General features: G+C 41.6%; 2 protein-coding genes across 5 annotated transcripts in view; one reads left to right on the top strand and one right to left on the bottom strand.

The window, feature by feature from the left end:
- Window positions 1-17638, bottom strand: part of LOC107218896 (RNA-binding protein Musashi homolog 2) — a 137245-nt gene that overhangs the window by 83319 nt on the left and 36288 nt on the right. For 3 of the 4 annotated variants that reach the window (XM_046742571.1, XM_046742570.1, XM_046742568.1), the window contains one exon: window positions 2900-3011. In XM_046742571.1, coding sequence (XP_046598527.1) covers window positions 2900-2955 — 56 coding nt within the window. In that variant the 5' untranslated portion in view covers window positions 2956-3011. Of the gene's footprint in view, window positions 1-2899; window positions 3016-17638 lie in introns of those variants that run through there. The other variant, XM_046742572.1, reaches the window with a different exon arrangement.
- The window catches only part of LOC124294940, an 89210-nt gene that overhangs the window by 2582 nt on the left and 68990 nt on the right, over window positions 1-17638 (top strand). The gene's annotated exons all lie outside the window — the stretch shown is intronic.

Consider the following 17638-nt stretch of genomic DNA (forward strand, 5'->3'; position numbering starts at 1 on the left):
TACCAATTCGTCGAGGCATGCGCTGCCGCTTTGACTTACAATTAGTCGTTCTCGAATTCTCACATCAAACGAAACTACGCGATAGTATGTAATATGTATAATATATTATACGCTATGAGGCGCGGTTGCGAAACGTAGCCCCTTTCGCGTCTCACCGAGTGAAATGATACCTCGTATACTTGAGGTGAAAAACCAAAACCAACAAGCTCTCGTTGGAAATAACCGTCTAATCATCCCACTCAGCTTCGAGACGGCTCGGTTTCGTCCCTTTATCGTTACAATTGTTTTCCGTACCTGCCGTAACTTTTCAATAAACATCGAAGAAAGTAACGTTTGGTACAGAAATTGCTAAAACACTTTTGAAACTCTTGTACGTAACTTTCTTCAGTCACAAAAATGGCTGCCGTTTGAAAAATTCAGATAATCGATAATACGCGATTGAATTTATCGTATATTCACGTTATTCGATTATGCGACTACACGACGAGAAAAGCGGCTGATCCGGTGTCGTCGGTACGATTTTCACAGCCATTAATTATCACCTATTCGCGAGGTAAGAAGTTTTTCGAAGACACAGGGCGAAAATGTTTTCCACCTAGTTGGTAACGAACAGAAAATTAGGCAACGCTCTCGCTACTCGCTCTCTTTACGTAACCGGTAGAGGGCGAATCTTAAAATCCGAGGCAGTATGAAAATGGTTGAAAAATATCGTTGTACGTATACGAAGGTGAGAGAGGAGGAGGCATTGTGACTCTTCCAAAGGTTGATAATAACGTGTATTTTATACAGTAGCTTTGAGGGTGGATAAAGAGGGTTGAGGAGGGGGTAGAAGCCCAGTGTTAAAAAGGTCGGGGCTTTCAAGACCCACAAAACCGGACGATATTTTACACTTGACACGAGCCGGGGTCTTTGGGCGTCGAAGCGTCGCGTCGTTTCGGTTTGCAGAGAACGACGGCCGCGTCGTTGAGGATTTCAAGAAAACCCGACCCTCTCTCTAATGCTTTTTTCCTTTCAATCAAAAGCTTTTGGCAATCCGTGCGCGCATCGCATCCGCGCGTATTATAATTTCACCTCCTCGTTCCGTAGAACGCGAAGAGACGTCCTCCTCCCCCTCACCCCCCTCACCAGCCCCCCCCCCCCCGGAAAAAAGGAAGAAAAAATTCGAGCACGTCGAGTCGAGAGGTTTCAAATTGACGTACGGTTCGAGAGCGTGGCCTGCAACCCTCGAAACACTTGTGCTTTTTAAACGGCTGTGCGAGCACTCGAAAAAGGAATTCCGGTCGAGCTTGCGCGCGTTGCGTACCGAGAGTAGATGTTTTCAATTACACGGGAAAAATGATGAGGGGGTTAGATGCGTCCCTTTTTGTCGACCGCGGTAAATCTCGTTTCATAAAGCAAAAAAAAAAAACTGCCAGATAAATGATTCTCTCTGAAATTATTTTGTGCAATTAGAAAATTACCGCACTTATTGAAATTCACGAGCATTCCAGAGCGAGGGTGACTTTTCTGTTGCTGCTGTTTGTTTTTCATTTTGTTTCTCGTTCGCGGTCAGATGGGGAAGACGCGAAAACGATGGAAAAATTCACGCTGCTGCAGAATCTCCGCCGAGTTTCTATTCCCCGACGCTTTTCTCGCGGAAATTCTTATTTTCCGGTTGACTGACGAAATAAGAGGATTCTCACCGCTCTCTAGCTTGAGGTAAAACTCTCTCTACTCCACCCCTGTTTTTTCCTCAAACTATACATATATAATACAAACACACAGCCACTTAACGATAACTCGATCGTCTATCCGTCCGTCTAGCGAATGTCCGCCTTGGCGTGAAAATTTTTGCGGAAGATCAATTGTCGCTACGGTATACATTATATTATCGTATTATTGCGTCTATATTCCGGACGCAGATTTATACTAAAGTTCGTTCGTCAAGTTTTGCGCGTGTATAAATTACGGGAACAAGTGTTGGTATAAAAATTACAGAGCAAACAATTCACGTTTCACGAAATTTTTGTATTCGGTGAAATTAAACTGTGTAAATTACCTGTACACCGATACACGCAAACGACGAAACGATGAAACCAGATATTGTTGTTAATTCGAGAAGCGCGCAGACAGTCGCAAACTCTGTTTACGAGTATATCACGGGAATTTATACGTACGAATTATGCGGCGTGTTTGTTGCGCATCTGCCGTATGATTGTTTGAATAGCAAATTAATGTAACAACGCGCTTCGACCGACCGATGGTTGAACTTAACCCTGCAGGCGTTTGTAACTCACGTGGTTGTAAATTTTTTCGAGGCATTGACAATTATCTGTCAACACCGTAGCCAGGTCAAATACTACAATATCACCGAGCTGTCCGATTTATATTTAGTGTTAATTGACAAATTTTATCGATATTACTAAGAATTAGTTACGCAACGTAAGTCTAATTTATATGCATTATGCAGTTACGAGTGTGACAAATACCCGATGAAAATATATATTTACCTAGGTATTTGTATCTATATTTGGAGCTACAGCGGGTGACCAGTTTACCATGCGCTATATATATATATATATATATATACATACATACATGTATACATGTACGTATACATATAACGTATGCGGTTAGTCTACTACGATACTTTCGACGAGTGTGTTTTTTTTTTTCTTTTTAATAACGTATAATAACAAATAATATGCGTATAACGGGTCTTACATCAAGGTTTTATATAGTGTATACAGATCTACCGTTTAAATATTAGTTTCCTAAAAAGTAACAAAATGTACGGTACGATTTAACTGCAGTGTATAATATACTCGTAGTGGTACTGGTGATTGTAAATATATACGGTGATAGATTTGTACATACATACACGTATCGACGTATGTCGTCAGAATGATATTCGACTTACCAGTTATCCAGTACGCCGACGTTGGAGAAATTCGGAGGGAAGCTTGCGGCCGCCATTTGTCGCAAGAGTATTTTAGCCGCTTCGCTCCGGGTGGTTGTCAGCACCGACTTCACTGCAAGCACGGGAAAAAAAACATTGAAAATTTTATTTTTTCCTCGTCGTTTCTGTGACATTATGTAAAAGCACTCGCGAAACGATGTTTATTCGTGAAATCATTGAAACAAAGAAAAAAAGAAAGTTACACCTCCGCGGACGTGAAAGCTTTTCGAATATAGATTTTCCGCGAGAAATGGATCAATTTGCCATACCGTGGGTTGCAGTCGCAGACGGAAGGATCGTTCTCGACGTACGGAAACGAAAATAGACCGTCTTTGAAAATAGTCGAAGTGAGACAAATGATTCGAACGTAGTTTCGCGAACGAAGGATTGATATGACCAATAAGAAGGAAGTCTGACTCTCTACGTTTCCGCTGTACCTTTTATATCTACTTTTTCACACTCCATCCTGCTTCACGACTCTTCCATATTTTTATATTCTTCCTCGTCTAGCTTGCGCTGCAGTTTTATGAATAAAAGATTTATAAGAATAAATGGTCGAACGATCGCAATTTTTTCCCCTACAACAAAGGCTTGAATTTAGAATCATGCATTATTGAATAGTGGAATATTTCTAATTATTGAAACGTACGTTACCGTTTCGATCTCGGCAGAAAATAATCAGATGATCGCTTTAACGAAATGAAGAAAACATTGTCAAAATTACGACAAGGTAAATGTAGAACAACGTCGGTTTCGTTTGGTACCAAAACGATCTCCGTCCTCTAATTCGCCTGCTTTCTTTATCTACCTTTTCTTTCTTTTTTTTTCTTTATCAACTTTCTGCTCGATAAAGCATTCGTGTCTACCCACCGATTGTTCGACTAAAAATACGCAGAAGAAAGAGCAGGAATATTTGATATAAGGGGTCCCGTCGCTTGAATTGTTATTCACTTTGGGCTTTCCTTTTTCTTTGCTTGCAATGAAAATAACTGTTCGAAAAACCTCGAATACCACTTGAGAGCTAGAAAATGTTCCTGTGCAGCCATAAAAACATCCTTATATATATATGTGTGTGTGTGTGTGTGTGTGTGTGTGTGTGTGTGTGTGTGTGTGTGTGTGTGTGTGTCAAAAAATTGATTTTTCACTCGTTTTTACATTATCACCCTTTGAGAAATATGCGGGTAATTACGTACGCTGCAGTAAATCATATCAAAGGCAAATGCCTGGATCGACCCAGATGCAGAATGTATTTGTTGTTTGTTTGTTTGTGCGTTTTTTTTTTTTTCTTTTTATTCCACCGTTACATTTTCTCTCATTTTTTGTTTTTCATTCCAACCATAGAATTTAAAATTATCAATTAATTCCGAATGGCAACAAATTGCAGTATCTAATTGCCAGCAGTGAAGCGCTGCAGGGCATAAGTAATACATATAACAGATTCATCGTGGAAGTAGATTTGAATTTGATTTAATTGCATTCACTCGCTGTGTCGTGTTATAGATACCTATAACATTGGCCGTGAACAACGTGGCAAAAGCGTGTTGCGAATTGTCGATCATAACCCGATCCGTACAAAATTTATCAATTTTACACAGCGATTGGCGAATCTTTATCAAAAGATTTCATCGATTTCGAATCCTTTACTTTTCTCTGAATTCTGAAATTCACGATCATTACACCTTCTTTTGAGTTCTGCGCAAAAAGAGTAAAAAAAAATAAATAAATAAAGAAAGAAAGAAAGAAAGAAAGAAAGAAAGAAGGGAATCCGGTAACCGCCTGATACACTCATGCGCACATCCAGCGTATAGAACGTTGATACGAAGGGAAAGATCGCGGGGGAAAAACGTGGCTTGAATCCAGAATTTCGAACGCCCGGCGTACGGGGCAGAGAAAGTGGAAGGAGAAAAGGGGAGAAGGGGCGATGGCCAGGCGCACTTAAGGGTGCTACCGAAACGCAAAAGGGGGCCAGATGGTAAATGTAAATTAGCTTCTTATCGCAAGCTAATAAAGCGGTGGCCCGTACCGGGCGAAGAATGCCGCGTCAGGGAAAATTTAACGCAAACAATGAGCCCGAAATTAAGGCCTCCCATTAAGCTCCAGTTCCCTCAGAACTCTCCAATACGGACATCGTTAACTCCTCGCCCGGTGTATGAATACTTTTTTTCCACCCCTCCTGCAGGATGAAAAACCGATTTCTCCGATCAGTAAATTATTCGTAGAACAATACCGGTCAAAATCCACGATTGGATTATCAACGACCTTCGGGATAAACTAAACCAGTACCTTGTACTACCATTTATACAATGGCGCATACACAATTTCAGCAGTTTTTTCCTGTCTTTCAATCTTTATAATTTGAAACGTATCCCCATCGTCTTTGTTTCACTTTAAACGAATATTTCTGCAACATTGATTTAACAAACGACTTGCGGCCGTACATGTTTTCCGACATTTTCAACCGATAAGGTAATACGAAAATAGAATCGAATTTTCTGCCGAACGATTCAAAGCGACAGCAGCAGGTACAACGGCTAATTGTATAATAATAATCTGCCGGCAACAAACGGGGCCTGTACATTGTTCATACATACCTAATAACACTGTGACCCTGAATTAAAGAACAATATTCGCGCTACGGCTGCAGGAGTCACGCGTTCCGATCTATATCCCAGATAAGATTCAATAAAACAAGAAAAAAAGGAAAACGCACGAAAAGAAATATAAAATCAAACAAAATACGCAGGCAGATATACGCGTATATCCCGGATAGCTTTTACGTCATCAAGCCTAACGTCGATGCCGAAGGAAAGGTTTATTTCAACTCGCAAACGGAATATCGTCCATACGTATACATACAAGTATACGTATAATACGCGCAGGTTGCTCGTTTACTAAATTGTACCCATATATATACACGTAAGTGTTTAGCCAGCTTCGCGCACAACCGCTGCTGTGACGTATACGTATGGAGATTGTAGGTAAATGTGTAGGTGAGGTCCGCCTCGGCGACACCTGAGCACATTGATTAACCGCGGTTCGCTGTGTCTGTGCGATAACGATGCACGCACTCGCGGAATCAGGCTGAAGGGAGTTTGAACAGGATTTTCGACGGTCTGCGGGAAGAGTGGGAAAGAAAGGGTGAGAAGGGGCGAGGGCAGGAGGGCAGGAGGGACCCATTAACGAGTACCGTTTTCACGCCTCGCCCTTTATTTTTCACCCCATTTTCGGTCCTCCGTTTCCACGCCCGCAATTGTAGACGATTTTCATTAGCGTAAACGTGTCACACGTATCGCGTTTAGCGATTATCGCAAGGATTGAAAAAATCCATTTATATTATACAGACCTGTAAGTTTCATCGTTTGTACGTGGTATTGGTAATTTTTATCCAAATACCGTAAGTGTTAGAAATTCAGCCTCGTTACTTCTGTTCAATTAAGCAACTCGCGTTGAACGAGATTGTATCGAAATCAAATCTCGATAATTTTCTTACGTTTCCGATCACAAGAAATTTCTAGCTATTTTTTAACTTCGTTCTAATAGGTACGATATATGAATGCCATCTGTAATGTAATAATGAAATATTTCCATTCGGGCTCTTTCACGGAATTCTCTTTTAATCGATTCCGATTGATTTCGGATGAATTTTATAGGAAACGATGCGCGTCAGCAGCGATACTCGAAGCACAACTACGAGAGTGCGAGACACACGCATGCGGTAAAAGGACGTTAGTCGGCGAACTGCGCGTTATAGGAAAGCGGCAAAGTGCAGGATAGTCGCAAAAGGTGAAGTAAACGACGTTGCGAGATGGAGGAATGTATCGAGGGGCTGTCGGTCATTGGCGATACATGAGCGTAAAAGTTTCAACAAGTGGAGTGCAACTGGAACTGCGAATTTGAAACGCGTTATGTGAACGCAAGTGAAACCGATAGACGGTTGCAGAGTATTCGCTTTCAGGCGGATGACTGCAGTATTGGAGAGGCTAGAAACCGTCGTGATCGAGACCCGCGTGCGTGACGCGTGTAATATATGCATGTGTGTTGGACGTGTCTCAAAAGGCGTCGCGGGATGAAAAGACGAGACGAAGCGTAGTTTTATCTCTTCTGCTGCAATTCGCTCGCTCGCGACGACGTCGGATTGACTTACGGCGAAGCCGATTCGTACAAGAGGCGCCTTTCCTCTCATCGCCTTATCGCCTTATGTCTTCCATATATTTCACTTTTTACTATTTCGTTCTTACGTCGCGCGGATTATAAAACGCTAGGTGTTACAGCGGGCGATAAAAGGCGTTTAGCGCAGCGTCTCGCGACCCTCCGTCTATTCTTTCGCCTCTGTGGTTTTTTCCCTTTCTTTTTCATCCCTCGGCTGTATCGCGCTTCGATTAATTTCTAACCAGAGCTTTGCGGATTATTTATGTATCGTATATAATGCCGATGGCAATGATCGATCGGATCACTTGTAGCGTTAGCTGCGTGCCGGTGTTACGCGTGTGTTCGAAACAATTGTTATTCCATGATATATGAAGTTTCTCTTTACAGTTTCACGAGCCTTTACGTTTTCACGATGCCGGTTCATTTTTCAAATCCTTATATATTGTTCTTCAATGCGAATTACGTGTATCGTATTCAAAATTAATACAACAATGATTCCCCGATCAACGATCGATATCTTGCGAAATAAAAGACTCATCCGTTCGTATAATAATTTAACAACAAATACGTATCGGCTGGTGCAACGTAGACGAGAAAATCCGCATCAATGAAGCATCAAAAGTCAGTCAACCGAATGTCATTGGAGATTTAAATCTCGGCCTCCAAGCTCTGCTGATGATTTTATCAATATTTCAACGCAATTCGCGTACGGGTTATACTGCGCACATGTGTCAAGTATAGTATACGTGATTTCCCGCCCCCGTTCACTGCAGTGAGATAAAATTTTTCAATAATTAAAATCCCCGGGTCTAGATATGCGTTGCAGCACCGACGCTATTTTCGTCCCTGCATGACACCGGCGTGCCAATATCCAATGATCGTCACTATGCGATAAAACACGTTCGTCTTCGTAAGTGAAATGGACCAAAATTATCTCTCATTTGATTTAAATAGCCGTCAAAGAATTTTCTGTAAATTCTCGACCATCGCTAACTTTTATAATCACATCGAGATTTCAATCTCTCGAGATGATTCACATTTGCACGGAAAGACTCGGATTTTTTTTTTAAAATAACAATAATAATAATAATAATAATAATAAAACAATAATTCCGTGAAATTTAACACAAAGCGTTGCGAGAATCGCGGTTTTCGTGCAAATGGTCCCTCAGACTCGAGCGAACTTCTAAAGCCTCGAAAGCATACCCTCGAAAATGTTAAACACAAACAGTTATGCGTTAAAAAAATTCTTTGATACACACAGATATACATTTAAGGTGTGCCAAAAAAATAAATAATTCCTTTTAACCGCCCATCAAAATTTTCGTAGAGTATTTCAAATAGAATGTCTCAGCCACGTATAAGCTCTTAATATTTAGAGGTGCTGATTTTGTTTTTAGCATTTTCCATTCAAATAACGCGCAAAGAAAATCGGAAAATTTCTTATTTCAATTTTTTTCTTGCTCGTAAACGGCTTGACTGGTAAACTATCCGAATACTGATTATTGAAGGAATTTTCGCGCTCTGTAAAAAAGTGCTGAAATATAATTTTCCTGACTCTAACCGATTCAGAGACATTCGCCTATAAAAATTGAGTCATCTCGAATATCTCTTGATCGGTTAGAGTTAGAAAAATTCTATCTCAATGCTTTTTTATAGAGCGTGAAACTTTCTATAAGAATCTGTATTTAGATAGTTTATATGTCAAGCCGTTTACGTGAAAAAACCTAAAAAAAAGTGTACCAATTTTTTAATACGTGTTATTTAAATGGAAAATGGAAAAACCAAAATCGGCAGCTCCAAATATCAATATTAAGAGCTCATATTTGGGTGAGATATTCTGTTTGAGATGGTCTACCGAAATTTTGATCAATCTTTGAAAAAAAAAACTTAATTTTTTCCTTGGCTCACCCAATCGTACGTAAATATTAAAGAGAAAAAAATATTTCTCGATATATATTGTAATTGAAGTAATCACGAAGTTTCGAAACCAACAATACAAAATTCGCTCCATCTATGCGAAGAATTTGTTGGATGATTTCGGGAAAGCGCTGCCTGCATCCTGCGGTAGTTTCGTTGTAAAACGCAGCGGAGATATTCGCGGCGTGCATATCGCGTTTTATCCGCACGCTTACACGCCCACCTAGTAGAGGACGACGTCTCGCGGGGTTGGATATGATCGATTCTTTGCAAATTCGCAAATATTATCAGCCGGTATCGGGCAGGTGTAGGTGGTCATAGAACGCGGTATGTCGCCGGCGCACAGAGGCAAGAATTTCGTCCGCGCAGGCCGCCGCAGCAGTGAGAGAATCCCGCGTTCCCTGGCGGCGGTGGTTTGATCGAGGAGCGCGGCGGAGCGCCGCGGCGTCTGGCGTCGCGGTATCGACGTCCCCACGGCCCCCGGGCGTCCCGACGCCCACGCCGCCCTCGCCCCCGACCCTCGATGCCATTCCGCCATCCCGCCATCCCGGTGTTTCGCTCCTCTCTTTCCGTACGCCACGGCTCTCGGAACCACCCGCGGACCGACTGCAAATGAACATCAGAAGCCGAAGGCCGCGGGGTTGCGTTGCAGGAAACAATCACGCGCGAGATGCAGGCTTACACGTGTATGAGGCATTCCACCCCGAGCCGACCTGCGTCTGATTGACCCTCGACCCGCCGGCGGTTTTGTTTACTTTTAAGTATCGTGCGGATTGTACGAAATAAATTATTTTTCAATGAATTTCAGAGTTTTTGAAACACGGGTTTGATTTTTACTTTTCGTAAAAATACATTTCCGAACGAAGAGCTCTGATGAATTGGCTTTAAGCTTCTCTCGTCGATTCTTTGTTGAGAAGGGAAAATTTTCAGACCAACGTGGAAGTAAGTGATTGAAAAGTGAGAAAAATCGAATTAAATATAATTTTTAAATACACTAATTTACATTACATACGTTTTTTCTCACGCTTCGCTTGCTTTTATCGCATGTCGTCTTGAAATTTTCGTTTTTCGACAAAGAATTCGTGCGCCAATTTTCGGGCTAATCAAATCAAAAACTTGAAGCCAATCGATTCGGCTGTTCATTCGAAAATAGGATTTTCGTATCTTGGGATGCACTGAAAATCAAAACCCGTGGTCTAAAAAGTCTAAAAACTCGATGAAAAATGTTTTTTTGTACACTCCAAGAAATACTGAAAATTTTTTTTAAACCGCCCATGGCGAGGATGATACGTAGGTCGGTTTGGCGTCGAATGCCTCGTATACATTACAGGCATAGGTACACCACCAATTTCAAATTATACGCGAAACCCTTCGGGCTGAGAAATTCGGCGAAGTTGGTATAATACGACTGCGCGGAGCTTTCATCTTCAATTGGAATCGCGAAACGGCCGGTTTCGCATCCGCAAATTGTAATATCACCTTCGCAAGAATTCTCCCTGCATTCGCGGTTTGAAAGACTGCACTCCGATGATTATTCCCCTGACTTTGTACTCATCGTCGAGGAGATCGAGGTCGCTTGGCTTCAATTTTTACCCATATAAATTAGTATATAGTTGGTAGTGCATATTTTGAAATTCTAGAAATTCGATTCGATCCTACTTTTCAGCCCCCGCCCGAAGCATCGAATTGAATAAGAGCCTCGCCGTCATTGTCAGACGTAGGTTGGTGGATAATTGTTTACGGAAATCCTGAAAGTTCTGGAGTTTGTGACGTCACATTTCCGTGCTCTGAAATTCTGATGAATTACTTAATTGATTGAGATGAAATTTTGGCAGAGTCCCGTGCTTCGAAACTTTCTAAACTTCTACAGGTTGGGTTGTGCCCCTTCTCGTTTCTGGGCTTTCCGTGCGCGGTGTGCCGACGAGACTTTCCACTTGAAAACTTGAGGAAAATTCATAACTTTTACGATCATTCGTCGTGAAGTCTTGATGAAATTCAGCGGGTGTATAACTTCTTTTTTTTTATGTACTCCGCAGCCTGGGAGTCTTGAATTTTTATTTTATTACTATAGTGTTGTTATTATTATTATTACTATTGTTTTCTTCTTCTTTTCCTTTTTTTTTTTTTTTTTTTCTATTGGTTTTCTTTCAATTACCGACATTTTCTTCAGTCTTGTAACACTTTTTCCATAAAGCTTTGATAATCTTTTGAGTATGAAAAAAGAGAATCGAAAACTGATCGACAAAAACATTTCCAATTTTCTTTCTGTAATAAATTTTTGTCCGAGGTCAAATAATTGCACGTGCTAACTGAAAGCTCAAAGCCTCGCATTAGCGAGGATTTTACGGTACGAAAATAGAGCGGGAAGATAGGAAGTTAAGCAGCGGCCGTGGCTTTGGCACATCAGAGAGGGTCGAAATTGTTTTTGGTACGTCTCGCGAGGCGCGCGCGGCTCCGATCTTGATTTAGTCGTAAAGCGGCATTTTATGGGTCTGCCAAGTTTTAAAGAATCGTTTAAACTTCGGCAAACTGATCTCTGATCGGCCCGATACATAAAACGGAAAAAAAAAATGAGCAACGATTCCGTACCCGCCCTTCGCACTTAATAAAGGTAGGCAGGTACGTACATAAATATCCGGGAATTGAGACAAACGGATTTTCCAATTTTTTTTTTTCTTCCATTCGGTCAGCCAAAACAGCGCTGCAAAAAATAAAATAAATAATAAAAATATAACGCCCGTCGAAGCTACGCAAAGCTGACATTCGTTTCCGGCTTTTTTAATTTCACCCCCCCCCCCCCCCCCCCCCCATGGCTGAGCCATGAAGCCGCTGTAGTTGCAGTGGTGACGTATTTCCTGCCTGTACATACCCATGCATAATGCATATATATATATATATATATATATATATATATATGCATAGTTACATACATTCGGGCCGTAAATCGTGGCCGAAAAACATTCCGACTGGCAGCCGCGTGTTGCGGTCTCACATCACGACAGTTCTGGGCTATTATTTCGGTAGGAAATCACACGATTTTTCGTCAATCTCGGATGGATCATCCGTTCTCCGACTTTGTCGTGACTTTGAGCGAATGAATCGATGTGACCAGAATTCAAGCTGCGACGTTATACACGTATTCCGTGTATCGGAAATTTTACGGTTATAACTTACAAGGTATATACGTAATGCATATATATACATATATATATATATAGGTGTACGGATTACGGATGCATATAGATGATGGATTTTAGAAATTGCGAAACTTCGTATAATGGCGTAACAACGTCGATTTTCAAACCCTCTCGACATTTTCTATTCCATATATATTATACCTACATATGTATGTACATAGTATATTATGTAGTCAATTTTCCGCCATTATATCGGTAACATTGTGAACGTTGTATGAATCGCCGCTGGTAATATCGGTCCAGGTATCTGATCTAATTAACTCGAGGTTTTCATTATAGACTACTTTTTTAATTTTATATTTACATAATATATGTATACGAGGATATTAAGGACGTACATAAACGAGAACCGAGAGAGGAATCGTCGTTGTTATTTTTATTATTATTATCTGTCGTATTAATTTCTGCTTCGGTTTTCACTCTTATTTTCTATGACGACTTGAAGCTGCTCGGATTATTGACAAGCTGCGTCGAACAAAACACGTAGGTGTTCTTACCTACCTTTTTACGATCGACAAGGATCGAGTTTCCCGTCTTTTGAGAGAAAAAGCCTGAAGCTGGTCGTGCGTTGTAACGAGGTTCGCTTTATATATATATATATATGTATGATACTTGGAAGTGTCCGGTTGTGGAAAACTTTTCCTCCCCGATCCACGCCTTCGCCCGAAATTCTTTCAACTCAACTTCAAGCACATCCATATTTATGGTATGTATACCGCTATAGGTATAAAATTAATACGTCTTGGGAATTTTTGATCAAAGATATATCATAGATCCGTCAAAAAATCGCCACATAGTCATGGAAATATTTTCCTACACTCTCAGTACACAAGTAAAATAATACCGCAAGTGAAGTCGCGTGATGCGCGTTTCGAACATCTCGAGAATCCCTGACTCGTAGCTGACGCTGAGAGAAAAGATCGGGATGATCAAGGTGGGGCAGACACGATGGAGGGGCGAGGAGTTGCAGGTTTCGCGAATTTATGAAAGAGAAAAAAAGAAAAGATAATGCATCGGTGGATATTTTACAGGGCTAAAAAATCGAGGTCAAAGATTTACGAGGTCGCTTCGCTGCGACTAGCTAGTGATCCCGGGACCGCGAATTTGTAAAATTTTCCCCATTATTTCGCAGCTTCTTTCTCGCTGGTATTACTTTCCCATATCTCTCTCCCTCCTCCCCCTCTTTTCGTCAGATTTTTTTTTTTTTTTTTCTCCATGCTCTCGGTTATTATTAAACGAGGATCGGCGCCAGGGTGGCCATTTCATCCCCTGCAGCGGGGATCGTTGGTAACCTTCCAAGGCTTCCAAGTATCCCTTGCTTGGCTAACGTTCAAAGCGATATAAGCCGTCCTCGCCCCTCGCCCCTCCGCCCCTCCTCGCCGCCCCCGCGAGTTTAAACTCCAAACTTTTCAATGAACGGCCAACTTTCCGAATAGTACAAACGACGACGACCCTGTTTGTAATTTGTTGGAATTCGGTGTTTTTTTTTGTTTTTTTTTTATTCGTTTTTCACTTACACTGGTTGTTTTTTTTTTTTTTTCCACCTATTCCCTTCTCCCCTTGCCACGCTCTCTCGCCCTCACACTAATCCCAATTCACACACCCTCCATCACCCCCCCAGCGCACGCCAATAAACTGTTCCAATGTTCACCCGAACTTGTACCGCCCTGCAAAAACTGTCGTTTTGCGAGTTTGCGAGTTTCACGGGTTTGCGTTTTATACGCTTCACGCCTACACAACTGCCTGCGTATCGCTGTAATTAGGGTTTGCAAATTCTGGCTTTTTTTTCTCTTTTTGCTTTATCCAGGTTTTTCTCTTTCTCTGCCCCTGCCTTTCTTCCTGTTTTCTTTTTTTTTGTTTTTTTTTTCTTGCTTCATCTCGTTCTTCGGGAATCATCTTTTTGCACGTCGGGTTGCGTGTGCGTGTGGAGAATTTTTTCAACGATTTTTGAACGTCGCTTTATTTAACGAGGCCTTCGAACTAATTCCAATGTAACCGTGCAGGAACTTCAACGATTCCTAACCTATACAAGGTGAACAAAAGAAAATGTGAGAACAAAAAAAAAACTTTGCAAAGGGAATCAGAAAACTTTACCAATTGATGTTTTTTGTAACTCGAGAGAGGCGGGAAGTGTACCGCGAGTAAACTTTTGAAAATGAGAAAACTACAAATTTCGTATTTGAAACTCGTTTTATATATCTCATAGAGCAATGATTGTTCAGTAATTTCTTCAGTTTCATCCTGGAATGAGTTTTGCAAACTGTAAACTTCGTTTTCTTCGGTCAGGCGTTAGTTTAAAAACTTGGATTCATGTTTCTTAAAACATACATTAATTATCCTCAAATATACAGAATATTGATTGAGTTATCAAAACGAGCTGTTTCGCATTAATCAAACCTTTAAGGACGATCGACGGTTCGATAAATTGTTAAAAAACAAAAAAATCCTGTCCAGAATAAATTTGCAATTGAGATTTTCCGTTTCCTCCGATTCTGCACATTATATGTCACACCCGAAGTGTCACATGATTACCTTTCTATGCAATCGAACGAGGAGATCTAAGTGGGCCACGTTGTTATACAATACATCAGGGACACTCGCATCAAACGTTACATCGCCCGACACGTGGACGGAGGGGATTTAGTGCTCGAGGAGGAGAACGACTTTCAGCTGTGGAATGGTTTGGATGTATATTTCGGCCGGTGTTGACCTAGCCAGATTTGGCCAGTCGAGCCGGCGCCGTTAAAGATGAGCCAAAACTTCTGGCCGGCAAAAAACAAGAAGAATACGCTCCTAGGATCCGATGCTGTACGGTGTGAAAAAATTCCCGTCTATGAGACAATTTCGAACCGAGGCAAAGAATTTGAAGAAATTCTATAACGTAATCCGTTGCGGTTTCGCCCCCGGCGGAGAATAAAATCGCTGCCGTATACGTCTGAGGACTTTATTAATTCCTATAGTTTCCTAATTGGATTACTCTCGCGATTTAATTGGCGCAATGAAAGCGCCGCTGAACCTGGCAAACGCTCCTCCGGCACCCGCCGCCTCATAACTTCGACTTTTGTTCAATTCTCGCGGTCGTGTATAACGCGGAATTAACCCTTCGGCTCGGAATCAACGCTTTTAAAACTCTCACACTCCGGAGGCTTCTCCTCCTCTCGTAAAATCTCAAAATCGACCGATTATTATTATATCCGTAACCTTTCACCCGTGGCAACGGCGCTTTATCCGAATACAAGAAGCGGAGCGTAAATGAATCCGCGAAAGAAATTCGACCGCACCTTATTGTTGGACTTTTTTCTTTTCACACAACAGTCTCGCTAATATTACACGTATAATTACGTTCTACGAGTCGATATTACACCTTCGGCGCTTTAACGACTTCGAAGAAAAAAACACTCGTACGCATAATTTGAACGTAAAATATTTACAGAATTATTTTTACAGAGAATGGGGCTTGCAATTTCTTATCTGCTATTGTGTGTGTGTGTGTGTGTGTAAAAACTCTGATGAAATTAATACTTTACAGAAGAGAAGAAAGATTTGAATAAAAAGTATTTAAAAATAGTCATAAACGAATCTTGATTGATCGTTCAACGGAGTGTAAGTAACGAGAAAAAGAGTTTTTTTTTTTTTTGTTCTTCTTTTCACGTTCAATTTTGAAGATCCGCAGCTGTGAACGATCGTTACACATCCTAAAATTAAATAGCGTGGAACGAGACGGATCGGAGTTAACAATTAAACAGTGGTAAAATAATATGGTGCAGGAAGTGTTTTGTAGTCTGGAGGTTGTAAATCAAACGAAGCATGCGGGAAAAGTTGGTCGGCCCGGCGTTGTCATTACTTAGCGTCGCGACGTCTTCGTCGGTTTCCTCGGCCGCTGCATCGCGACACCTCGACAAAAGTTCCCGGCAAAGCGTGCCTAGAACTACCGGGTGTAAATTGGATAGGACGTCGTAACTCGTCGGGGTTCGACCGTTTACAAGTTAGGTACAGTCACCCGGATTTGAGGGAGTACGCGCGGCAAAGAGGTCGACGTCGACGTCGTATCCAACGGCGGTACGGAGAAACTGGCGAATGTAAATATAGATCACCAAGCGATCCCGGAGTAAACGTCGACGGCGACGTCGTCTAATATTCTAGCCTCGCTCCTAGGACACGCGGTTGGTTGTCTATCTCGCCGGGAAACAGGAGGAGAGCGGGGAAAATTCATTCAGCTTGCCAAACGCCTCGTCCATGATAGATAATAAATAGATGAGCACCCGCCGGGGGCCGAGTCGATGATAACCGAGGGACGGGAAGTCGGCTTCTCGAACGATTTCAACCAACGAATATACCGCGCGCTTCGTTTCGGAGTCGAGGAGGCGAATTTCCCGGCTTTGTAAGGTTTTCATAAATTTGGAGAGGGCAAAAGTTTGGATGAAAGGGTTGAGATATCGAGTTCGAAAGACCTGAAAATCTATTTCGTATATAGAATTTCAATATTACTTGGAAGGTATGATTGCGTGTGTGGAAAAAAGTGAAATTTTAGAAGGATCGTTCAGAAATTCGTAACATAGAATCGTCGGAATTCTGTAGGTACTTTTTTGATTAATTTATACTTTGACCTTTCTATTCACGAAAAAAGAAAGCGCGTTAAATTCAGTAAATATAGTGAAAGAAATGTTGAATGAAATTCGTTAAAATGAATTTACCTACTTTCATCTAATAACACACTATTGTTTCGGCTGCATTTTTTTCAATTTAATTACACTTATTTGCTATTACAATTGATAAATCGAACAAATACTTTCTCCGAGTGTACGGACATTCAGACTGTTCGATGTGTTTAATTTTTACACTTCAACGTTCCATACGTATAAAATGGACTGCGTTTTCGAAAATCCGATATTGCGGCCGTTCAATTTTCTAATCGCCCTGCATTTTTACTCTCGCCTCTCTAAATTAAGAGTACATTTTTACTCCTGACGCAAGTAATCGAATCCTGGTCAATCTGAAACTCGCAGAGTTCGAAGTTCACAATGTTCGATAAAATTTCTCGACGACTCGGATTTGAGTCATCAATTTTCTCGCGCGTGTTTCGCCTGTTTCGTGACTCTCGAGCCGTGGCTTCAGAGCCAACGATCATCTAGATCAAAGCGTGATCCGTTTAGGAGAGTTAGAAGGAAGCTAGACCCGCGAGTAATTCAGGGGCCGGGCGTGGGTCGTAGTAAAACCAAGCAAGCGAATTTCGCAGGTACTTGGTCCTCGCGCCCCGGTGGGTTTTCAAAATCTGGGTTATCCGAAGTTCGCGGCGAATTTATCGTCGGAACACAGCTAGTCGTCCAGTTATTCCGTAAGGGCAAAAAGCCCGCTTTGCAGTTACGTAATTTAAGTGACTGCCGCTCCTGTTCCTCGCCTCTTCCTTCGACTCGAACGACCCTTGCTGTAATAT

Source organism: Neodiprion lecontei, chromosome 6 (genome assembly GCF_021901455.1).
Source record: "Neodiprion lecontei isolate iyNeoLeco1 chromosome 6, iyNeoLeco1.1, whole genome shotgun sequence".
Lineage (NCBI taxonomy): Eukaryota > Metazoa > Arthropoda > Insecta > Hymenoptera > Diprionidae > Neodiprion > Neodiprion lecontei.